Source organism: Apus apus, chromosome 6 (assembly GCF_020740795.1).
Source record: "Apus apus isolate bApuApu2 chromosome 6, bApuApu2.pri.cur, whole genome shotgun sequence".
Taxonomy (NCBI): Eukaryota; Metazoa; Chordata; class Aves; order Apodiformes; family Apodidae; genus Apus; species Apus apus.
The window spans coordinates 26,901,422-26,926,056 of NC_067287.1; the positions used below are offsets into that span (position 1 = coordinate 26,901,422).

Consider the following 24,635-nt stretch of genomic DNA (forward strand, 5'->3'; position numbering starts at 1 on the left):
TCAGCCTGTCTTTTCATCTGCAATCTGGAGATGTAAGGGCTATAGTAATAGAGTGTCAGAGGAAGTAATTGATTGATCACACGCCGAGAGAGAAGTCTGTTGCCTTCAGTGTCAATGGAGCTGAACCACAGCCTGGAAGGGTGAGGAAGGCTTGTAAACACTCCATGGCTGAGCTGGCAGGACAAAGCAGATGCACTGCTGCCGCTGAGCGAGAGCATGACACAAAGGGTTGCTTCAAAGAAGATCTTCGTGAACAAAGCAGTGGCAGGGCTCTTGTTTGTGGGAGAAACAGGGACACTCCCATCTCCTGGTTCCAAGAGTGCATTAAGGAGAAAAAGTACCAACCAGCTTCATGCAGTGGCCCTCTCCCTTGTCTCTATCTCTCTCTCCCGTCTTGGCATGGCTGCCTCTCTGACCTGCTGCCCCTGGTGGGGCTGAGCACACCCCAGGGGTACCAGCCAGCCTCTGAAAGTGGCTAATTCCTCCCATACCTGCAGACAGATATTGCTGCCTCTGAGATCTGGATGGAAAGCTACCACTGCTGCGAACGCACACCAAGAGGTGATGCGTGCATGGCACAATGCTTGTCCTCTCCCAGGCATTGATTGTGCTCAAACCCTTGGTAAGGCTTGGTTCAGATGGCTGTTGAGCAACAAATGCCCATATTTTGGGGGGAGAAGGGGGTAGGAGATGGTATGCTACCTACACAGCACACAAGGAGGGATCAGACAGGTTTGGTGTGCTGTGTGCCCCAAAAACCACTCTTACTACAAGCTGGCTCAGTCGAGTTGTTGTGGAAGTGCCCAAAGAGCCGAGGCTGCAGGCCAGCCTTGGCAACAAAGCTTTGATTACTTGTGCATCAGCTAAGGCAGGAGCTGGGCTGTGAACAGGCTGTGTCTGAGAAACCGCGGGGTCAGAAAGCCATCCCGGGGTGGGCTGGTCCCAGGGTGACCAGCCGTCATTAACAAGGAATGTAGGCAGCCAGGAGCGTGAGGGTGGGCTGGTCAGGGCTCTGTTCTTACAGCCTCCTTTATACACTTGCTGCCTAATGATGTGTTTGTTTTGGTTTTGTGCTGCAAAAAGCCAGTGCAAATGGGTGATATGTGGAAAGCTGAGCTGCAAAGCTCCCGTCTGATCCCAGTTATTACCAGCTCTTTCATTCTTCATGGCATGTTGTGTCTAAGGCCATGACTGATACCATGCCAGCAAGGTGGGATAGGACATGCCTTGCTACAGCTCCATGGAGGGTGTTTTCCTCTAGGAACAGGGCTATTAGAGCAGAGCATGTGAATGTTCCCTAATCCTCATCAGCACCTGCCACCCAGTCTCTAGAACTTCAGCCACCAGGGTCAGCCCGTTCCAAACTGATCTCCATCCATCGCCTGGGCTATTGAGCACTGGATCCCACCAGGAGGTGGGAATCTGTTCACCTGTTCCCCCTGCTGCAAAGCAGGTAAAGTGAGCATTTGCCCTTGGCTTTCTGCCTGCTCTGCTGCTTTTCAGCAGTAAATTTTCCTCTTGTGGTTGTTATCTTTTATTATATACTTTTTTTTTCTTTCTCTTAGTGATCAAGTGCCTGTAAGTGGTGACAGTAAAATGACATAGAAAGCAAAGTCTGATTTTTTCCACAGATGGATAGTAGCAGAAGGAGGAAAGTGCAAATGCAGTTTCTCAAGTGTCCTGCATTTTGGGGTATGAAAAGATTGTGAAGTTACTTCAGTTCCCTTATAGCAGCAACAGAAGGCAGAATGCCATGGAAAGGGGGGCTGTTCTTAACATGCTTTATATTTTTTATTCCTGGTTTCACCATTATTTTTCCCCCAAAAGATGTCTTGCAACAAAAGACCCCTGCAGCTAAAGATAGAAGGGTGAGGAATTTATAGAGACGGTTTTGGAGACAGAAATAAAGTTAAACAGCCATGTGTAACTCCTGAACAACAGCCTGCAGAAAACCCCTAAAGCGCACATTAGCACATCTTGTTCTGTGATAGAACGAACGGTTTTCCAGACATGCCCCAGATGAGAGCGCTACTCCAACAGACCTTTCCACAGCAATCTGGCAACACAGCTTGAAGAAGGCAGCCCAAGGATGAACAGCAAAGCACAGGGGAGCCTCTGCTCTCCTTTGGGGGTCAGCAGCATGCAGCGTGCTAGGAGCTGAAATTCCCTCCTGAATTAGAACTTGCCACAAGAGCAGTTTGCAGCTATGTTTTATCTTGCCCCTAGAAAGATGTGTTTGGGCTACATTTTTTTTTTCTCACATAAGTCAACAGTAACTGCTGAAAGACTCTTCCCATCAGTGGTGCTCGTATGAGGGTGAAAACAACCCAAGGAATATAAATACAGGCTATTTGTAGTTTCCATTTTTTTTTTGTTTTCAAGGCATTTTTTAATAAGTTGTCCTATCTGCTAGGGTTATTTTCTGACTTTTTTTACTTTTTTTTTTTTACTCTTTTTTTTAAAAAAAAAAAAAAAACAAACAACACAACAGGATAACTGGATTTTTCTTCAGAAATTCTGGTCCAGTTTTTGAGAAGATAAGAAAATAATCCAAACCACAGTGGAATGATTACAAAACCCACAATACAGTGATTACACAAGATGAAATTGGAATACACAAATTCAAAACAAACTTCCAAGAAATCCTAAGCAATTATGTATCCCCAGGCCTGGCTCTTCCCCTGCTGCAACTGGATTTTGGTCATTTCAGTCAGTGAGATCCAGCAAAATCCCTTCAGATTCAGAGCAATGATAGCCCATTTCTCTGCTGTTCCCAGAGGCATTTATTTCCAACAGGACAAGACAAAGGCAAGCACTACCTGCTCTGAGTGCATCTTTTGCCTCAGCATGGCCAAAAATGGCCCCACAAGCTGCAAACTGAGGCCAGATTAATCTCTCCTATGTTCAGGCACCTAGAGTCCACAGCCAGCAAGAGTGATTTAAACTACCTCTATCATCAGTGCAGAAGAACAATTAATCCCATCCCATTCTGGGTGTGAGGAGTCTGCTTCCACTGAGAGCAGAGCAAGTTTAGTTGGCTAAAGCTAGATAGCGATACAAGCTTTTTAGGTCTGGCACAGTTCTGTGTCAGGAGCTGTGTCTATGAGGACTGATTCTCTTCTCACCCCAGGATAAATTAGGAGTGATGACCCTTAAAATGATGAGTTACACATGTGTAAAACCAGTTCAAGTCAAAGGAGAATCCAATTCATCTGCTGTATTTATAATTAATTACTCTGATTAAGGGCTGGCAGCTAAGATCAAACTTCATTGCTCATGTTTCATCAGCCAGCAGAAGTGCTTGAATCTGCTACCATGGCTATTAAAATAATACTGTTTAGAAGTTCCCACTAGTTTCTGCAGCAATTTATCCTTTGAAGGGTATGTCCTGCAGTTGCACAAGGTTGTATAAACATGACAGAAAAGTTTTCTTGCCTTTCACAGTGTAACCACCTATGAAATAAGGATTTGGTTTGAAGGTGGTGCATAAGGGCATGTAGAGGGGTGGTGACAAAGAAAAATTGACTAAGCTGGCTAGCATGTACTAGACATTAATTCTAGCTGCCCCTTGATTGCAAACCAAGTATGGAGCTTCTGGTTCACCATTTCTTAACCATCTCTATAATGCACCTGCTATTTAATTTCTAAGAAACAGCCTTTTCTTAGAGAATGTTTAAAAAACCTCATGCTTTTTGTAACAATTTCTGAGAAACAAACTACCCATCATCTTTTCAAAGGGAACAATTGCATTTACCAGCTGATGTTATGGCTAAGGAGGTTTGCCACACCTTCCCCCAGCTACATGCAGAGTATTAACACCTGAATTCCACCGGAATTGCATTTTCTCTACCTATTGTCAGCAGATGCATTTGAGACACCATGACCTATGGTTCAAGCAGAGCAGAGGTCTCAAAGGCTCAAGTCAACACTGGGCATTCCCAAATTTGGGACTGTTGGCATGCAGTCAGTACCTCTTTGTCTCTCTGTCTATCTAGGCCAGAATCCCCCAATATAATCTGTCTAATCAAGGCTGGCTTCTATTCTTGGCTGTGCTGCAAACTTCCTGTGTGACCTTGGGCCCTGCACTGCTCCCCTCGGCCTTCCCACCTCTCGGGGTCTCATGAGGATCCCATCATTGCTGTTTGCCAGGTGCGGTCATGAGCCCCATGGAAATGCCTATAAATAACATTTCCAAATTAAACATTGGGGAAGTTCAGGTTAGAGCCTTGTGGCAAGCATTGGTAACTGACTTAGCTGCCTGCAAGCCCTCACCTACTCCAAATCATAGCTGTGGGAAGAGACTGAGAAAGCTGCCTGCTAGGTGAGAGCTTGGACTGGGAAACCAGCCCTCCTTGGGCTGTGAAGCAAGGCTTGCATAAGTTTATGTGTCAGGAGGATTTACATTATGGCTGTGATCATATACACGATTTATTGTTCATGTTTCTTTCAATCCTAAGCTAATGTCCCTGTAATGTCCTTGAAGCATGTTTTAGTGGAGAAGGACTTGAGCATCTCTTAGGTTTGAGGCTGAGGGGCAATAGGTTTGTTGTTTATGCATGGAGCACTATGAGTCCCCAGACTGTGCTTTGTACTGAATTGTGTGCCTCAGGAGAGCAGCACCCAGAGGAATGGTTCTCCAGTGCTGCTTCCCAGATGGGCTGCAGCATCTCTGGAACTCACCAGTGCCTAGGTGGGCACCTGGGAGTTCTGTGCTGGCCTCAGGAGATGTGGAGCACAGCTCAATGTCCAGGGAGCAGATTAGCTATTTCACAACAGAAAAGGGCTAAAAAGGTGGAGGTCTTCTCATAATCACTGCATTTGGGGCTTTTTTGCCTTTACTGTGCCACAAAGCCTTGTTTGGAGAGCCAGCAGCAAAGTGACTGAGGGAAAATAGAGAGAAAGGAAAGACTTGAAAGCAGAGAGGGTTGACTGGAGGAAAAAGAAAGCAAGCAACAATGGGTAATGGAGGCATTAGAAGTGCTTTATAATTAGTTTATAAGAGCTCTCTTAACATCAGCAAAGCACTTTCTACTAAAAATCTTTAATAAAAATTCAGCAATATTTGTAAGCAATGTACGTTTTCCATTTAATTCTGTTAAACAGCTCCAGGAAAAGCATCTTAAGCAACACATTTGCCATCCTTTCTCAACAGCCCATTGTCTGGGCAGTTAAAAGCACTTCAGCATTGCCTCCCTGCCTCAATACTCCCTGGTGGAAACCTCTTTTTGAAGCGTTGTCAAAATAACTGTCTGGCCTTCCCTCTCAAGCAACAGCTGAAAATACCCTGCTGCTGGGGGAGCAGCCAACTGCAATCACCTTCCCTGCAAGACTTGGTTAATCCATTGACTATACTTGTGGGTTACAAATGCTGCACCCTGCCCTCACTTATTTATGGTTGGCTTATTGGAACAGTGCCTAGATGGGAAGAAGCGGCCACAGAATGTGCTTGGAGATGGCGGCTCGCCCAGCAGAGATAATGCCAGAGAGGTCAGCCCACAAGGGTGCTGGTGCACGTAGATTGAAACAATGGATTTGGTTATATGAGTGAAATGAAAATTGCTGGGCACTGGTCAAGACAGTTTGGATGCCATCACTGCTTAAATATGTCCCACCCTGCTCTGCCCTAGTCTGTAATTATCTGGAAATGAAATGGTTCTAGTAGAGAGCATCCCCAGGGTGGGGTTTTCTTCCTTCCAATTTTGATTCTTGTTTTTCACACGGGAAGAACAAAGTCTGGAATCCATGCTTAAGCTTAACAGAAGCAAAGATCTGGCCAACTAGACTTTAGCATGGCCAGTGACCCAACGTGAGGAGAATGGGGTTTGTCAGCTTGTTTGATTGTGGGCCAAGGCATGGACTCGACAGAAGCACATGATGCCAAAAGGGTTTGTGGTGGGGATTAGCCAGTGTTCTTGAAGTTTGAAAGTTTAGTGTTTTAGACCAGACATCTTTGCTGTTTCACTTTGAAAATCCAAAGCTTAATTGCTGTGTTGGAGAGGAAGTAGCTGCTCCTGCTCATCTGTGCAGCAGTTATTTCCTGAGTATAATACTCTACCAATTCATACTCTGTTTATATGACCTGAAGAAAGAGAGTTTTGCCTCATGAGGAACAGAGGGCTTGGGCCAGGAGATTTTTTTGACTAGGGAAGAATGCGTTTATATTCATTTTACATTTGGAAAAAATTATTTCCTGACCTTCTTCTAGGACCGTTTTTAATTGTTTGTAACATTTGATTTATTAAGTATTAGCTTCAGTAGGAGAAAGCTCAGTTAGATGCTTGAGTGAAGCCAAACAGGGTTTAATTCAGAGATGCAAATACTTCCTGGTGATTTACTTACTAGATTGATTCTTTTTAGTTTTCCATTTGCAGATTGCTCATGAGCAGATTGCAATATTCCCAAATTGTATGTATTATTGGAAGTCACTCACCCATTCAATAAGCAAATATTTCTTGGTCCAGAATTTGCTTCTGAAATTGCCAGAGCTCCTACAGCACTGGGTGGTTTGCGAAGCCATGTGGCCAGCACTAGGATGTTTGGTGTGTTGGCTACAGCAGAAGCTGTGATCATTACAGTAAAGTAGTCAAAGCAGTGTACTGCGTTGGCGAGTTATAACCCCACGAGGACACAAACCAATGTGATTTCCTGGGATGCAGCTAAGGTCTGCCTGTGCCATGCAAATGGCATCTTTGACAGTCACTCTGTTAACTGTGTTTTGCCAACATTCATATTTTCACCAAATTAATTTTTTGCCACATATTCATGATTTCACTAGCAGCCTGCAGCACAGATGTGTGCTTCGAATGTGTAAGGGCTGCAAGCACACTGTAGTTATTTAGAGAACAAAATGTCCCTGCTGTTTGCTCAGCACTGCTTTAAACAAATAGACAAACAAGGAGGAAAAAATTCTACTTAAAAGAAGCAGTAACACTGCCCTCGATGATCCTCCTCCCTGGGGAGATGGTGGGATCAAGCCACACATGATGGACATTAGTGGGGTCACGCAGGGTGCTGCTGAACAATGTCAGGGGTCACGAGGTGATAGGGAGCCCACAGAGCTGAGGAGAGAGCAAAGGGAACAGATCTTCATTTACATCACTGTGTGTCCACCCACCAGCTAGGCCAAAATGCTTTTCCTGTGTGAGTGCCTCTTCTCTTCTCAAGACTTCTTGGATTTCACCTTGGCCAAACCAATTGATTCTGTAACAAAGTTAAAGTCTGGGTGATTGCAGCTAGCTGAGTGCTTGGTCCAGCATAGACAGGATTTTATCTGCAGGCGTTTTGCTTCTGGCTCTTAGCCTGATTTAGTCCCAGAAAGGAGTGAAACCAAAGCTGTCCAAGCCATCTTTCATTGTGGAGGAGCACACTGAGTCCCTGTAAGTTTGTTTTGAGGTTGTTGCCTGCCGATGTGTGCTTTGCAGAACAGAATGAGTCACATGAGGATCATTCCGTATCCAGTAAGCTACTTCTCCTTTCAACTCTCCATTCCCAAACAGGAGATCTTGTGACAAAGAAGAAAGGCAGATTCCTGGCAGCCTGGAAATGCTTTTTCCCTCCCTGGCCTCATGAGAAGAGCTGTAGGGTGTTGTTCAAACAGGTTGATACAAAGTGAATCAACAGTGGAAGAGAGACAGGCAGCTTCTGTAAATAGCAGTGTGCTGGCCAGAGAGGAGAAGGGGGGCAAGAGAGCACAGGTGTCAGAAGGCAGTGAAGAACAAGATGTTCACTTAAAAGCTGTTTGTTTCTTCACAGGACACAGAGCTGATACTCTGTGCCATTAGTCATGGCCTCAAAAATACAAAGAAAACTGTGAGAGTTTCACCTTCCAACCAGACTTTGCAGTAAGTTTCCATCTCTGCACCAGGAGGCAATTCTTCCACGTTTTCAGGTGCCCAGGAGCCATACCAGTGGCATCACCAGGTGGGGGTTAGCAAAGGCAGGTTGTGTTTATAGGTGTACAGGGATCAGGCAATAGTAAATGTGGTCACCCAGTTCTTACGCAGGGCTGCTCATCCACAGAAATCTTTGATAGCACTGAAGAGGATCAGTACTACTGTCAAAGTGCTAAGCAAGTGTTTACCAGCCACACTTGTTGAAGGACCAGTGTGGTGTCAGATGGTGCACAAAACAGCTACCTACTCTTGTGGGTTGAACACTAATGGTTTGTTTAATGCTTGGTGTGTACTTGGCCAGATCCCACCTGGTAGTGGAATAAACTGAGCTGTATTAAGTAGCACAATGACACTTAAGGACAGACGTAAGGGAAGGAGAACAGCCTTGGGAGAGTTGTATCTGAAATTCTTTCCATGCCAAAGGAGTTTTGTGGAAATGGAGGCAGATTGTGTCCTAAATTTTGCATGTTTGCTCTGAAGCTGAAGTCGGTGTGACTGCAGTAAATTAATGATGAGAGGACCAACAGAGGAAGGGACCTAAATGTAACTGAACAAAAAGGAAAAAAATGTATTGGGGAATATGTGGTGTGACTGACAGAGCCCCAGGTACCTGTCTGGAAGATGTTTTGTGAAATATGCAAATATAAATAAGTGGTTTATGTTTCTTCCTGGCATCCTGAAACATCTCCCTGACAAATGGTTTTACTGCTGTTTCACCTGCCTCCACAGGTATGACTACATCGAGATCCGAGATGGGGACAGTGAAGCAGCAGACCTGCTGGGCAAGCACTGTGGGAACATAGCACCTCCTACCATCATCTCTTCTGGTCCCTCTCTGTATATCAAATTCACCTCAGACTATGCACGGCAAGGTGCTGGCTTCTCCCTGCGCTACGAGATCTACAAGACAGGTGAGTGTCTGAGTCAGCACCTGTCTCCCAGGCTGTTTGCTGTGATGATCTCCATAAGGAGATGTCTTCGGCCACCTCTTCAATATAGTTTTTAGCATGTTCTTCAGAGGGCTTTTTAAAAAATGTTTGTAATTTAAGCAACTCTGTTAATTTCCAAGCAGGTAGAGATGTTAGTGATGTTAGTGCATTTTTGGATCACAGTGTGGCATCAAAAGCAGGATTCCCCCTTAAATCATCTCTTGTATTTGAAGATGAGGAAATGTGTATCTTTTCTCCTTGACATGTGTGGAGCTTGTTAGGACTAAGTGGGGATTGTCCGTCTGTTAGGAGTGCATGGAGCTCCCCCTCCTGTGGAGTTGCAATTCAGGGCTGATCAATGACGCTGTTTTTTCTCTCCCTGGAAGTGGAGTTTGTAACTGGGGAGCTCTGGTTTTCAAGGAACTGCTGTCAGCAGTGCTGTCAAGGGCTGAGACAGTGCCTTTCCAGGCAGATATAAGAGGAACTATTCATAATTCTGTTTAATACCAAGCTATTATTGAGGAAAGGAAAAGCTGCTCAAAGGCCTTTTAATAGTGTTTCTGTCTAAATATTTGCCAGAATTGTGTGTCTGGGAAGAAAGAGGCTTGAGAAAATAAAACCCGCTCTGTGCATGCTCTGTGTGTGCGGGTGAGAGAGATGTGCCTTGGGAATAAGAGTGTGTTTTGCACAGGGATGTGGGTGCCTGCCCTGTTTCCACATTCCCTTGATGGTACATTGAAAGAAAATACACGTGGCTTTCACATCATCACATCCAGCACAAAAAAAATGCCTGCATTTGGTGAAGAATCAGAAAGGAGCACAACGGGGTCATTTACCCAGCCTCTTCAAAAACGAAGCCAGGGAGCACAGGCACCAGTGCCTAGGGACCCTGGCCCAGCTGTGTGGCAGGCAGAGGTGCACAGGCAGCCCACAACCTGGTTGCAGGTAAATGTGAATGTGGAGACTGCTGCAAGAAGGTGGAACTCCCCAGACTGCTTGTGAAATGGTGAGGACAGGAGGTGTCTGGAGATTCAGGTGAATAAGGAAGGTGCTGTTGCTGGGGGTTGCCTGGGCTAAATAACCAGCCAATTGCACTGTTGTGCAGCCAGCTCACCACCAGTGGTTAGGATGAAGATCAGTCCTGAGAGGAAGCAAGGGCTGCTCTGGGAGAAAGCAGATATTGGATGGAGACTGGAGCCAAGTTTGTGTCCCTCTATGTAGGTCCATACAGAGCTGCTCTTGGGCCTGAAGTGGTGTTTGAGGTCCTTTAGCCACCCTACCTCCCCACAGGGAGCCATTCTCTCCAGAAACAGCCATGCTTTCTTCCAGCCACAGCACAGTAAGGCAGGTTTTGGCACAGGAGTGGGGATGAGCCTGTAATCTCTGAGCATCCCCTGCCCCCCTGCCTGTCGGGCTCCCAGGAGGGCGGAGGGCAGCACTGGCTGCGGGGCTATCGCAGTACAAGCAAAGCCAGTCTTTTGTTTGCACGCAGGCACGAACGGGTGAAGTTTCCTTCTGGATTGTCAGCGTAGCCATCAAGGGTGTCATCAGCTTTAAAAGGTCATCGGATTGCCATTGTCCACATCAGTAAAGGCAGTGAGGCTGCAGGCTGCAGCTTCTTTCATTCTTGAAGGTGACCTAAAAACCCAACTGTTTTCAACTGAGCATTTATTTCCACACCTTGTGCTAAATATCCCTTATCACGGTGTGAGAGCGGAGCAATTTGCATACGAACAACTGCGTATCAGTCTTTTGAATCCCCTGATGGGTATCAGTCAGCAGTCTCGGAGGCTGACAGAAGAGCCGCCTGCCCTGGCTGGTCCAGCCTCCCTGCTGCTCACTTCGTGAGTCAGTTTGGCAGAGCTGGCCTGGGCTCTCCATTGCTGAGCAGCAAAGTCTCCTCTCAGGCTGGGCTGTGCTGCTGGAGCCAGCATGACTCCCGTTGATTATCTGCAGTTTCCTTATAAAAAAACTGATCATAGTGTTTGCTGGTGTCAGCCAAACTGTAGACATAGATGCCAAATGCAATAAGAGTCCCACATGAGGAAACTTGTTGTCTAATGCAGTGACACAGTCATGTCTCTCTCTTGTCTCTAGAGGACAGTCCCTGACTCTGAGTTTAGTCTGATTTTCTCCCTAACTCAGAGCTTGTGTTATTTTTCATATTTATTTGTCTTTCAAGCTGTTTGGAACAAAGTACACCCTGTTCGTGGCTTTATGCTGTGATTTGTGTTTGGCTTTATTTTTTCCCTCTGTGTTTTACCCCACAGGTTCACCCCAGAAAAGCTGGCTGCTTCATTAGGTAGTCAATTAAGAGCCTCTCCTGAGTAGCTCTCCAGCTAGGCACTGCATAATGCAGTGCTGGGATCACATTATTACTGCAGGCTGCTGGCCTGACTCCTGTAGGTTAATGCTGAGTTGAATAACAAGGCTCCCATGATCCCAGGAAGTAGTGCTGCCTGGAAGAGCTGGAGCAGAAGGTTTTGTAGAGAAGGAGGGTTGTCCCAGTGAAACACAAGCAGAAAGCTTTGCGAATACTAATGCTGGATTGCAGCAGCAATAGCATCCCCTTTCACCTCTGATAGCTTCAGGCTGCATATTTCTGTTGCCTGTTGTCCTGTCTCCACAGCGCAGGGGTTTCAAAGTCACCATGGCATGAATACGACAGAAATTCCCCTTTCCCTGCCACCCTGAGGCACCTTGGCTATGTGAGAGGGAGCATGGAACTGGTCTGGCTGCAGCTGAGGCCAGTGCTGAGGTCAGCAATACATAAGAGGCAACATTGTCTGCCCTCCTCGCCACGCAAAGGTCTTCCTTAAGGATAGAAATAACTTACATTTCTGTTGCGGACGGCTCAGTCTGTAAGAAAGAGGTCTCTGTTCCTCCTCTCAGCAAAGATGCTCCTCGTTACCCCGACTCTTGCAACAACCATGGAGTGGGGATGTATGCTGGAACTGCCCCTCATCCTTTGTGTGAGACTTGAGGCTCTGCAGCCTAACTCTATGCTTCCCAAGGGTTTCTAGCTAACAGTGGAGACATTGGTACCCTCCCTCAGAGCCCTTTGACTGTGCAAATATTTGTTCTTCTTGATTTTCTCGAGAAGAAACTGAGGCACAGATGGCCATACTGGAGAGGTGGGGGAGGCCAGGGGGAGAGGTTGCAGGAGACCAGCCCTTGGGGACAGCTTTATTCAAATAGATGGCATCCTTATTACTCCCTCTGACCCTTCCTAAGGCAGCCCCCTCCTGAAACAGGGGCTTGTCCATCAGGTCTGGAGCTGCTGTGGCCCTTTGCCAGCACAGCTAACCAGCGACAGCCATGGCAGTGAGGACCAGGTGTGACAGCCCCCTGAATGCTGGCTGTCCCCTCCGTGGGCTTTGGGGTGGCAGAAACAGGTCTCCCAGCAGGTCGCTTCATGGGGAGCCTGGCAGGCAGTGGGTAGGACTGGCAGGGTAAGCTCAGCCCAGCTCTGTATCGCCTCCTTTACCCCACCAGGGCCACCACCACTGGCATGGGAAACACATCAGTGTGCTGACCTGCCAAATCACAGCTGTGGTTTTGGATGGGATCACTCTCCTAGACCTGTGTTTGGAGTAATTAGCAGCAGGACGAGCAGTGGCATACAGATAACATTTGCAGGGCTGTCTGAGGGATTTAGACACATACTGTCCGCTCCAGTGGACTCACAGACCTTGTCTCTGCACCTGTGGAAAGCTTTGAAAATCTCCCTCTCAGTTCTTGCAGGAATTCAGAGCTTTTAGGTTACAGGACATTTCCAGAAGTGAATATACAAGCCCTCTAAGCTCAAAATGGGGTCTCTGTAGCATATCAAGCTGTTGGCATTAAGTTGCATTGTTGCTAAGGCTGCGAGTTTTTTATTTCCACTACAGGCTCTGAGGACTGCTCCAGAAACTTCACTGCCTCCAATGGCACTATTGAGTCTCCAGGCTTCCCTGACAAGTATCCACACAACCTGGACTGCATCTTCACCATCATAGCCAAGCCAAAAGCAGAAATCCTTCTCCACTTCCTGCTCTTTGACCTCGAGCATGACCCGCTGCAGGCAGGAGAAGGAGACTGCAAGTATGACTGGTTGGACATCTGGGATGGCATCCCTCAGGGTAAGCCATGGGGTTCTGCACTGTTGTCCCCAGCCTCTCTTAGTGTCTCACAAAACTCCAAAACTGTGCAGTCTGTGTCTGAACACCGCAGGTGCCTAACCTCTGATGTGGCTGCAGCATGCAGCCCACCACCGGGGTGCTCCATGGCTGGCTGTGGGGACGGTGCGCTTGTAGAAGGCTGTGTACATTAAACCCCAAACTACTGCTCTGTTGTAACCATTGGTCTGAAAAGAGTCCCATGGGACACTACAAGATACCACCAGTCTTCCCTCAGGGAAGGACAGTGGGTTCATGTAGTGCTCCATACCATGTTCCATCACTGAGAAACAGAGCAGACTGGAGCATTCACCAGCAATTGCAGAGCAATGACTGCTGCACTGGATATTTCTGCACAGTGCACTGCATGGCACCAGGCCAGCAGATGTAAAAAGCAGCCCATTCCCAAAGCCTTTCTTTTTTCCTGACTGGTATTGCTAAGCCATCCTGCTGAGTGATGCCAATCTGCTGGTGACCCAAGCGGCCACTGGAAAAGCAGGTGTTACCTTTGCTGCTCTTTCTTTTGCAGTCGGCCCCTTGATAGGCAGGTACTGTGGCACTAAGATGCCTTCAGACATCCGCTCAACCACTGGCGTCCTGTCACTGACTTTCCACACGGACCTGGCAGTGGCTAAAGATGGATTCTCTGCTCAATACTACTTGATCCAGCAGGAAGTCCCAGAAAGTAAGTTGGAAACGTGTGTATCAGTTTAGGCAATCATATCACCTGTTTTTCCCAAATCTTTCTGCTTGGCACATGTAAGAGGGACAGGCAGGATTGTGTCTAGGTGCTAGTCTCCCAGCTGGTGATGCAGAGAGCAGTTACACTAGATGTGTTCTCTTTTTCTCATAGAAGTGAGATTTCAGTAGAAATCGCACTTTCTGACCTTTTTTCGACTTTTCAGTTACTTGAGAAGTCTTCTCAATACCTTTTGCGATAGAATCCTTCATGTATGTGCTCAGCCCGAAGGATTTAATGGAATACTTCAGCCCAGTGGGTGCAGCAGATTCATTAAAGCAGAGAGTGGAAATACTCTCTCCCTGTCTCTGGTTTTCCAAAAAATCACAGCCCCAAACTACAAATTGGAATTTCTTGGCTGTCTAATTAAAAAATGCCTAAAGGTCTAAGAATTTCATACCAAAATTTGTTTTAGGTCCCTTATTGAGGGAAGTAAATTGATATGCAGTGAGGAAGTAAGTTGTATGTTTTGAAAATGAAGAGCATTTTGATTCTTTGTGATATTGCTTGCAGTCAAGGAGAGATTCAGTTTGTTTTCCCATGGTATTTTTACATTAGAGCAACAGTTCTCAACCTCTGTTAGCAGTGAACCTTTGATACAACAGAAGAGGCCTTTAGGACACCCCTCAATCCCAGAGAAAGAGAGAGGGTCCCTGATCCGACACTGAGAGCCCATGATGGAGGGCAGAGTAGAGCATAGGTTGTGCAGTGCTAGAGCAGCTGGATTACAGGCTCTTGCTCTGTGACTGAGTTAAGGTTATTCTGCTGAAACTGTGAGGGTTACAGACAAGCATGAGCTCTTCACCATTACCTATATCCACACTCAGCTGATCTGTTCTTTTATCTCCTTTCTATTATGTTCTTTAAAAGGATTGGGAAATGTTAACGACACACACAGATTGAAAAATCAAACTCAAGAGTTGTTAAAGGGCCAGGCCTGTTTTGATTTATGCTGGTGTAAAATTGAAACGTCAGTAATACCACTGAGATCTTAACTTGGCCCATCGTTTCCACGTGGGATTGACTTGGGCACATTTAGAAACAGGCAGTTTGGTGCAGCCCCATTGGTTTGCAGCAGCAGCACACCTGGGCCCACGCACTATTTCCTATCAGTGTTTTCTTTGCTGTTGTTTTTACGGGACTGCTGCCATAAAATATATGATATGTGCAATAAGATTGATCTAACTGTGACTTTATAAGCCTTAGAAGTGCAGAAACCCAAATGAAAGCATACCATAGTCTTTCGTATTCTTGGCTGATTAATTCCTGTGGGCCTGACACCACAACTAGTGCATGCACATATACACAGATGTATGCAGACATGCACCCATACTCTCACACTCACACAAAACCAGTAGATCTTCCTGTTCCACACCTTGACGTCCCTGCCAGCAGCACAGTAGGCACCCTCCTGTTGTGCCTCCCCATACTCTTGGCCTTCTCAGTGTTTGGATTTCACCTCCAACCTTCAAGAAGATGGGGGACTTTGTTGCCAGGGGACTTGGGACATCTCGGAATCATGGAGGGAGGGAAGGGACAGAATTGTGTCAAAACTGTGCAAAGGTGAAGGAGGTACAGAAAGAGAGAAAGATCCAGACTGTCTTAGTTTGCAGAGGGCCAAGCAAACATCAAGCTGCCCTATCTTTAATTTTTTTGTGCCATCTGTGAGCACACAAAACCTGCAAGATGGTGCAGATTTGTTCATCGTTCCAGGCAGGCAGCTTTGCTTGGGGTTAGCTGGGGATAGTTCAGGGCTGCTTTCCACTTAGGACTGAAGTACGAAGACTGTAAGCTGATCTGTGTGTGTGTGCATGTGTGTGTGTCCACTCCAGACTTCCAGTGCAACGTGCCGCTGGGGATGGAGTCCGGCAGGATCTCCAACATGCAGATCAGTGCCTCTTCCACCTACTCAGATGGGCGATGGACCCCCCAACAGAGCCGGCTGAACAGTGATGACAATGGCTGGACCCCCAATGTAGACAGCAACAAAGAGTACCTCCAGGTATGCACGCTTTCCAGCCCCCTCACCTCTTCCCCCACCAAATGGAGTGTCACGCTGTCAAAATGACCCTTGACCATAAGGCTCGTTGCATTTTTTATTGCCTCTGTGGCTCATGGGGAGTGAGCAGCAGGGGAGCTGCAGTGCCTCTGTGAAATGTGACTGGCTGGCTCTCCCATTAGGACGCCTGCATGAGCGCTGACTTGACCTGCTGTCCCTCTCCCAACCTCTCCTTCCTGCCTAAAACCTTGATGGACTTCCCAGCCTACTGACAGAGACTGAGGGACCTCTGCCACTTACAAGGGCCACTGACTCCATCTCTGGCCTGACGACCCAAGTCTCCAGGAGGTGCATGGAAAAATAACTAGAATAATATTGATCTCATTAGTGATGCAGGGAGTGTGAGTGGGCTAACGTCGGGTAGGGGGCTGACAGAGCAAATGCTTTCCCTGAGAGCTGGTTAGATCCACAGTCTCTGTCCACACAGGACTTCTGGCTGTGTCACATCGCTGTGAGACACTGCTTGCTAAAGGGCACTAGGAATGGGAGGTGGTGAATGTCATTGCCTCTAGCAGATGTCTCATTCTTCATTCATGGCAGTGCTACCAAGCCAGCTCTGCTGACCTTTTTCAACCCACATCGTTAAAAAAAAAAAACAAACCAAAAACAAACAAACAAACAAACAAAAAAAAAAAAACAAGAAAAAAAACCCCCACAGAACAACAAAACACCACAAAAAAACAAAGAGCAAGGGAAAACCAGGAACTGCAGCACTTGCTAACTGGACATCATGCTTTTATTTTACTTGGAAAAAGTCAGCCTCTGTCCTGTTTTAATGGACACGAGCTTCTGTGCAGATCCTGGTGCTTGTTCTGAGGCATTAAGAAGGTTTTGTGATGGTCCCATAGGGAGACATAAAGATCCTTAGTTACTCTTGTCCCATCTGCAGGCATCCTGCTGAAGTCAGTCCAGGGGCTTTGTACCTGTTGAAATGTGCACCCGCAGATGATGTGAGACAGACTGAATTCACACCTTCTAATGTTTCAGAGACAGAGGAAGCAACTAAGTACCCAGCCTGCACTCTCAGGTGATCACCATTCTCTCTCTTATTCCTTTTTCCCCTGGGAAGGTGGACCTCCAATTCCTGACTGTGCTCACAGCCATTGCTACACAGGGTGCCATCTCCAGAGAAACCCAGAATGGCTACTATGTCCGTACCTACAAGCTGGAGGTCAGCACCAATGGGGAGGACTGGATGATATACCGACATGGGAAAAACCATAAGGTACAAGCCTTTTTGTCTCTTTTGCATGTGCCTTGGTGAGTCTTGCAGCCGATGGGAGGGAATAGAACAGAGAGATTTTACAGGCCTGGATGGTTTAATCTGTGAGGGACCCTTTTTCTGATGAGGGCTAAAAGACTGATGACACTCTGAGCAGAAGTAGTCCTTTCTCCTCCGCACAGCAATGAGGAAACGCTGTTCCTTGGAAAACCTGGCTACTGTTGCATCTTTCATGGTGGTGGGAGTATGTTATTTGACTGCAAATGAAGGAGAAAATGCTTTCACAGCCTGTGTTTTGCCATACAAGATTCATTGAGCTTTTATGGCCATAACCCTTTCTGCATGCTGGGTTAACAATCACAAAACCACATGAAACTGTAGTTCACTAGTTATTGAGTCCTGGAAATGAAAGGGCACAAATCCTAGGAGGGGATCACACCATCCCAGAGAACAAAATGAGCAATAAATAAAGAGGAGCAATTCAGACTGCCAGAGCTGTGGGATCCATGCTAGCAGGCATGGTCGGCAGGGATACATTGAGCCCTGGAAGTTGCTGCGTGCTCTTGCTGTGTTTCTGGGAGGCACACAGAGGTGGGAGCGAGGGGGAGGGAGAGTATATATGGATGTTCAGCCCTTCCAGGCCTTGCCAGATGAGACAAGCTTGAGGTGGTCCACATGGGAGCTTTGGCATACAGGGAGGGGGGTTAAGGCAGCCATGGTGCAAGGCTGGTCCTGCTCTGTCACTTGCCTTGGCTGTGTGATTGTCCCCTGATTAAGGGCACCTCAGGAAAACCCTTCCCCACTCTTCTGCAGTGGCCACCAGAGCTGCTGCCAGTGTTCAGGTCCTCCTCATTGATGTGCTATAACCTGTCTGCATGAACTCAGTGGCTAGGGTCCCACACACCTTCCCCCACACACACACATCCCAACAATTTCTGCTTGCTCAGCACTACTATTAAATTAGCTGTCCCCTCCCTTTCCTGGCACAGGGACTGCTGGCATGAAATGCAGTAGTTTGCCTTGTCCAGGATTCATTGAGACATTTCCTTCCCTTCCGGGCCATGTGATTTCCCCTTCTCCACAAGCATGTCTCACAGTTCAAATTCATCCTGCTTCCCAGAACGAGACCTCTGTGCAGGGGCCCCTAGCAGGGTCTCATAATTCAAATATTTGGAGTATTTAAGCTCCTTGCATGCCAGTGAGGTGGTGTTAGTCTTATTTTAGAGGTAAGGAGATGGACGCACAGGGCAGCACAGCACCCCATGGGAGAATCAGCAGCTGGGCTCCGCAGAGCTTGGGCAGACTGGCTCCGGGGCCACAGCTCATGGCAGAGTACTCACATAACCCTAATGTGGTGGCCATGTGCTGCTGTGGAAGCACAGTGCTCTCCCAGGACCCACTGGCTGTGTCAGACCTTTCTGTGAACTGGGGCCATCTGTCCTCACCCTGGGCAGCCCATGGAAATGGGTGAGGGTTAGGTCTCGTTGGGACTGTTTCTGCAAGCTGAGGCAGATGGGAGATTAGCAACACCCCTGGCAGAGGGATGGGCTAAATGCACAGTTCAGTGTTTCAAATAACCACTGGCAATAAGTTTTACCTTTCAGAGTCTAACTAGGGTGGGAGTCTGGCTTGGAGGGTCGTTTTAGTTGCAGGGGAGAGTATCTGTCCCATCCTTGTTGGCATTAAACACTGGATCCTCAGCCGAGGTGGAGCATGGCTGGGTTCAGTGCTACTGGGCTAATTTACATCACTTCAGCAAGACCTTAATGCCTGGCCACTGTCAGCCCAAAACACATGTCCCATAGTCATGTGAATTGCCACCATCTCAGGATGTAGCCCATGAGTCCTATCAGATTTTTTCTGCTCTGTTTTCTCTCTTCATTCAAACGAGGAAAAATCAAACCTCTCAGTTTCTACTCCTTTATTCCAGTCTCACTTCATTCTTATGTTCTGGTCTCAATTTAGCAGACACTTCCTGAGGCTGGAGAATAAGTAATTGCTTTTTGGTGGCACTCCTACCCTTTGCATCCAGGTCATTGCTTTCCCTCCCTGTTGAATGAGCGGCCACCAAGCTGCATCTGGGCCATGGCAAAGCCCCTCACTCACAGGCCTGGTGTCAGAGCACTCTGGCCCTGCATTCTCCACCCACACAGATCCCCACCATTCCTGCGTTAGGCAAGCTCCCAGCTGCCTCTATTCAAGGTGCAGATTCCTCCCTGCGTCAGTGCGGCACTCGGCACGGCTCAGGCTGCAACGGTGGAGAGAGCCATGCCAAATAGATTTGTCAAGTCTGCCGCAGCTTGATTTGGTGCCATGAGGAGCGGGGAGGAAGGGGAGGGGGTGGACAGACAGGGACTTTCTATTCCTCTATATACATGCAGATATATACATGTATATATATACATATACACATATATATATATGCACATGCACGCGTAGGCATATGGGGTGTATCAAACACTGCTCTGAGTTTCTGCTGGCTGTGTGAGCCAAAAGGAAAGCTCTGCCATGTTATAGGCGGGTCAGCTAACATTTACATCTTCTTCAGAAAACTAAAGCAAGCAAAAATCAGTGAGTGCAGGAGGGGTGGGGAGAAGACCACATGCTTTGCAGAGAATGGGGAGCACTGACCCTCTTCCAGAGAGCTCTGATACTCTCTTTCACCTCCCTGGTTCCCCTCCCTCTAGTATTTCAGAGAATAGTGGAACTGGGATGTTTCCCTGCAAAACAGGATGGCTCATCTTTGAGTCCCCAGTTGCTGGTACTCATGGTGAGGCAAATGGGAAAGGACTTCCCCCTGCCTAGCAGCCAACTCCCCACAAATCCCAGCTGAGCGCATCCTGGATGTCCCCCTGTCCAGGGGGTGATACTCTGTCCTTGCTTGGGGCATAGGACCAGGGATAGACTCTAATCCAGCAACCTGGCCAAAAGTGCAGAGCTGTGTTCTCTAAGTCCTGCAAGAGAGGAGATGGTAAGGAGGGTGGCCACTGCCACACTTGCCCCTTACTCTCCACCAGTGCATCCCCATGGGACAGGGCCAAACAACCCCTGCCCCAGAAAGGCTGCTCTGGCTCTTGCCCTCCCTCTTGCATCCCCCCATGTGTTATCTGGGGATGATGGTCCCAGAGGTTATCTTGCAGGCACTGACCCTGGTGTGTGTGCTGAGATCTTATCTAGCAGTTTGCAAATGTCTTTAGAAAACCACAACTCATTCTTGAACCCAAGGAAGGAAAAGAGCACATGGCAGGATTTGACCTTTTGTTTTTCGCCATTTTTTTCTGACAGGTTGAACTGTGAGGATTTTATTGGAAAACAAAGTGCTCATCCATTCTGATCAACTTCCTTCTTTGTATGGTCTTGGGTTCCAACTCTTGTGTGATCTGAGAAGCTCTGTCTTAATAACTGCAGAGATCAGCTCACAGGGATCATCTAGTGTGGCAAGGAACTGGGGGACAGGATGGGTTTCAGGATTCTGAGTGGGTTGGGAATGTGGTGGGTGCTCTCACTGCCTTCATTGTTCTATGTGTAAAATCAGAGGATGCAACTGAAACATTTGCTTTGAGAACCTATAGAAGTCAGTGGATGAGAAATGGCAGCAAGATCGAGCTGATATTTCCATTTCCTAGCCATTTTGACGGCTTTGTGCCTATTATCAGGTGACCTTACTGGGTGGCATTTCAGGTGAATGCAAGAAGACAGGTCAAATTGCTGCAAGGAGCCAAGTATTTCAGATGTCCATGAAGCTGGGAACATCAGAGGTGTTTGGTGCTGGCAGGGAATATTGAGGATGACTCTTTGGAGACCCTTGTTCCTTCCTTCCCTTAGGAGTGTTCCTCCATCCTTTCAGTTCTTAGTGAGGTCTCCTGCATTCAGTCACCTAGGGACTGAGAGAAAAGCTTTCAGTCCTGTGGGTTCTTTATCAGGAAAACTCAGGAAAGCTTGTGTAATCAGCCAGAAGGCCACAAGTGGTTCTACATGGAGATGTCATGGTACAGAGGGTTTTCCCAGAAGCATCCCCAGGTCCCAGCCTGCTTCTGCTGCTTTTGCAGGCAGGACAAAGATGTCAGGCTTTGGGAATGGCAGTTCTGTGCAATCGCCCTTGGTGCAGTACCAGGGGAGAATTACAGACCTGGCTTTCCTAGCAAGGCTGCAGCTTTGTGCTTGTGGGCCTGCTATCTCCTTTGCAGGCTAACAGAGTGCCACTCCTTATGTCCCTGGTGACTCCCAAATCTGAGTGGAGCCTCTCAAAGACATGATGCTGGCAAGCCCAGCCCAGCGTGCTGTGCCTTGCCCAGACGGCTGTGCTTTGTTGAGTATTGCCAAGTATCATTTTTCTTTTACCTCCTTGTTCCTGGATTTAATAAATCCAGAACTATCCACCCTCCACTCTAGCCAGAATCCTCCCACCATCAGACATGCCCCATTTTATGCCTTTCTTATGTGACAAAGAAAATAATCTCCCCTACTTTTCTCCTTCATGCTTCTCTGTCTAAATCCTGAAGCCCTAATCCTGTTAGCATCCTCTGTTCCAGGGCACTGTCTCCACGGGAGTAACATAATCCTGCAGTAAATCTAGTGTGTCCAGAGAGACACATACATACAGATGAAGGCAGAATTGCTGCCATCCTTGGCCTTCTCTTCTGCCTCCCCCAGACATGTTCTTTAGCTCCCCAAGAAGATGCTTAGTAGCCAAGCCTCACAATAAATAAAAAATAAAATAAAACAGGAGAGAGGTTACCTCCTGCCCCTTCTCTGACTTGCTGCGTCTTCAACTTCACGGCACTTTTTGTCTCCCAGTCCTTCACTCCCTTCACTCCAAACTTTGCCATTGGTGCAATTCCCATCCCTACTGGAACTAGTGCAGCTTGAGAAATCCCCCCATCATGCACAGTGGTTCTGGTGCAGCAGAAAAGTGGCATGAAAGTGTTGGTGTGAAGCCTGCATGTGTGTGCACCTGGAAAAATAGCCCGATACTCCTCTAGCCTAGACATCATCTTCCACCACTTGCTTTCTGCAGCAAATTAATTAATCATGTCAGCTCTCATTGATTATCAATTTAATTTTACATGTAGACTTGCCGACTGGACTAAAACAGAAGTATACATAAAGTATATGGGGAGGGAATAGGTAGCTTTTTGATGCAGCAGTGAAAAGCAGTTCCCTTGACTGCTTCTTGGAAGGTGCTTTTAATTTGTTAATGGTTTTCCCATTTGTCTTCTGGCTCTGTCACCCTTGAGCACGTGTGCGTGTGCATATGCATGTGTGCTCTCTGCTGAGTGTGTATATATCTGTCTACCTAGATCACAGCCAGATTATTTTTTTCTGCTGGTGTAAATTACTGTGACTTCTTATACTTCAATGGCGATATGTTGATTTACACCATTCAAAGACTTGGCTCAAAATATGTGCTGAGTGGGATGGGAAGCAGATAGGATGGGAGGCATAGCAATGTTCTATTTTGGTAAGGGGGAAGAAGTATTTGCTTTCTTGGAGCTCCCAATTTCACACATTTTCCTGCTAGTTCTTCCCATGCCATGAGTGCTAATTTGAGGCAGGATGTAGAGCCTGTTAAAGTCAATGGGACTCTCTGTAGTGCACTTGGGCCCTGGGATTGGCATTTTCAGTGCAGAGAAACTGCATGCTCAGGGTCAGACCCCGGTCTACAGCATCAAGACCTGCAAGTTCACAATGCATTTCTACCTGGGAAAGGGCAGACACATGGCAGGACCCCACTTCTCTAACAGCACCTGCTCTCTGAAAATGGCTGCTTTCTGTTGTCCTGAATGGGGTGTGTGTGATTAGGGGCTTTTCAGAAACAAGGCTCATTGGGGCAGATTCTGCCAGTGTGGCTGATAGTAGAGCTGGACGTCAGGTGCCGTTTCTACCCTCGCAAACTGTCAGCCTGGAGTGTCAAGGCCTCAGTTCAGAGTTATGTAGCTTATTGGATGTGACCTAGTCTGAGGGAATTATGTGCCCCAAATCTAAAGCAGAATTGAGGTTGCTGTCCTTGGAAGCAGGTGACTGGGACTAATGTCGTGTAAGAGACGTTTCCTCAGTGCATGTAGTAGTGGTAAAGTTTTTGGGCTCAGTCCTGCTTCTGCTTTCCGTCAAGCTTGACTTTGCAGAAGTCAGCAACAAATTACACTGGTGTAAATTTGGATTCTGGCCCTTGATGCTCGTATGTGTGAAGTGAACTAAAAAAGGACAAAACTGGGAATATGTTAAACCAAAAAGAGCAGCAAACCTCATCAGTAACTGTTAAACATGCTGGTCCATATGCAACCTTTGGCTCATGGAGTCTTCAAACTGCTGATTGTGGGAAGTGAAGAGAGGTTGCCAGAAGAAGACTCCTCCAGGCTTCCTGCCTCTGGGCATCTGCTGGGGCCACCATCAGAAGCTACCTTCTGGGACAGAGGGACCTTTGGGCTGACCTGATGTGCTGTTTCTCATGCTAAAATGGTTGCACCGTCTCAGATAAACATTTCCTGTCCTCTGGTGTTAGGTTCAGAGGTAAGGTGTTGTGTGTCAGCTCCTGTGTTGACATAAAGCTGGAGGCTTTGCTGTGGTGTGGAAATGTATCCTTTCAGGCTGTGTGTGTTTGTGTGTGTGTTCCCACAGGTTTACAAGGCACACACACATGCCTGGGGAGTGTTTCGCAGTAACCACTCTTCTTATTGCCCTCCTGCTGGAAAAAGGGGTATTTGGTGTCTGCTGAGCAAGGAAAAGGATGGGAAGGGGGATCAAGCAGGATAAAATAGGATATTAAAAACACATAAACCATGCTGTGTTGCTAAACGGTAGCAGCATGATGTATATTCTCCAGATTAGCATTTCTACTCAAGTTCACATCAACTTTGAATCCCAATTACCAGCCAGATTTGCAACCAAGGCACTCTGTGGAGGGGCTGCTCCCTGCCCTGCTGGGAGTGCAGCCATCCTGGGCAGCCCAGTGCTGGTTGTACTGCAAACAGCCACTGTCCCTTTCTGAGAAGTCTGTGAATGCCCTGGCATGCTGGATCCTGGGAGAAGATCAGAATCTTGCACTTTCCGCAGTCCTAGACTAGTGGGAGGCTTATAAAATGCTTCTTAACCATTATTCAAGGTGAGAGACCAGGTTGCAGCTTCACCCCTTTTCTGTCCCTTATCCCCAGGATCTGCAGTTGCATTGTTTCACTCTTGTCTTTGACAGAAGGACATTGGTGCCAGATTTTATGCTCTCCCACTTCACTCTGAGATAAACTTAGTGGGAGTTTCTGTGCTTAGCACAGCATATGCAGGATAGGAGCCTGCGGAAGAGCCCAGCCAACATCTCAGTGCAGACACAGCTCCTGGTTGAGATCAGAAGATGCTCTATCCCTGTCCTGAGAGCCTGTGTGTTTGGAGGGAAAGTGGGCACCACCTTCAGCCTCAGTTTGTGAGCTTCAGTGCTTTATGCTAGGGGCAGAGAAAGGATTGGAAATTACCCTCAGAATGGGTATTTTCTCTTTCCCCCCTTTTCTTCCCCTCTATGGCTATGCAGTCTGAAACAGAAACACAAGTATCTAGTCCTTGTTCGGCCTGTTAAAATAATAGGAAGGAGGGGTCAATCAAACATCCATCTGGTAGTTATTGATTGTGGCCATCTGGTAAGACAGACG

At 47.2% G+C, this 24,635-nt stretch overlaps 1 protein-coding gene across 5 annotated transcripts in view; it reads left to right on the top strand.

Annotated features, from left to right (window-relative positions):
* NRP2 (neuropilin 2) overlaps positions 1–24,635 on the top strand; it is an 88,381-nt gene that overhangs the window by 20,463 nt on the left and 43,283 nt on the right. For all 5 annotated transcript variants that reach the window (XM_051623403.1, XM_051623404.1, XM_051623405.1 and 2 more), the window contains exons 3-7: positions 8,622–8,803; positions 12,712–12,942; positions 13,508–13,663; positions 15,550–15,719; positions 16,846–17,001. In XM_051623403.1, coding sequence (XP_051479363.1) covers positions 8,622–8,803; positions 12,712–12,942; positions 13,508–13,663; positions 15,550–15,719; positions 16,846–17,001 — 895 coding nt within the window. The remainder of the gene's footprint in view (positions 1–8,621; positions 8,804–12,711; positions 12,943–13,507; positions 13,664–15,549; positions 15,720–16,845; positions 17,002–24,635) is intronic.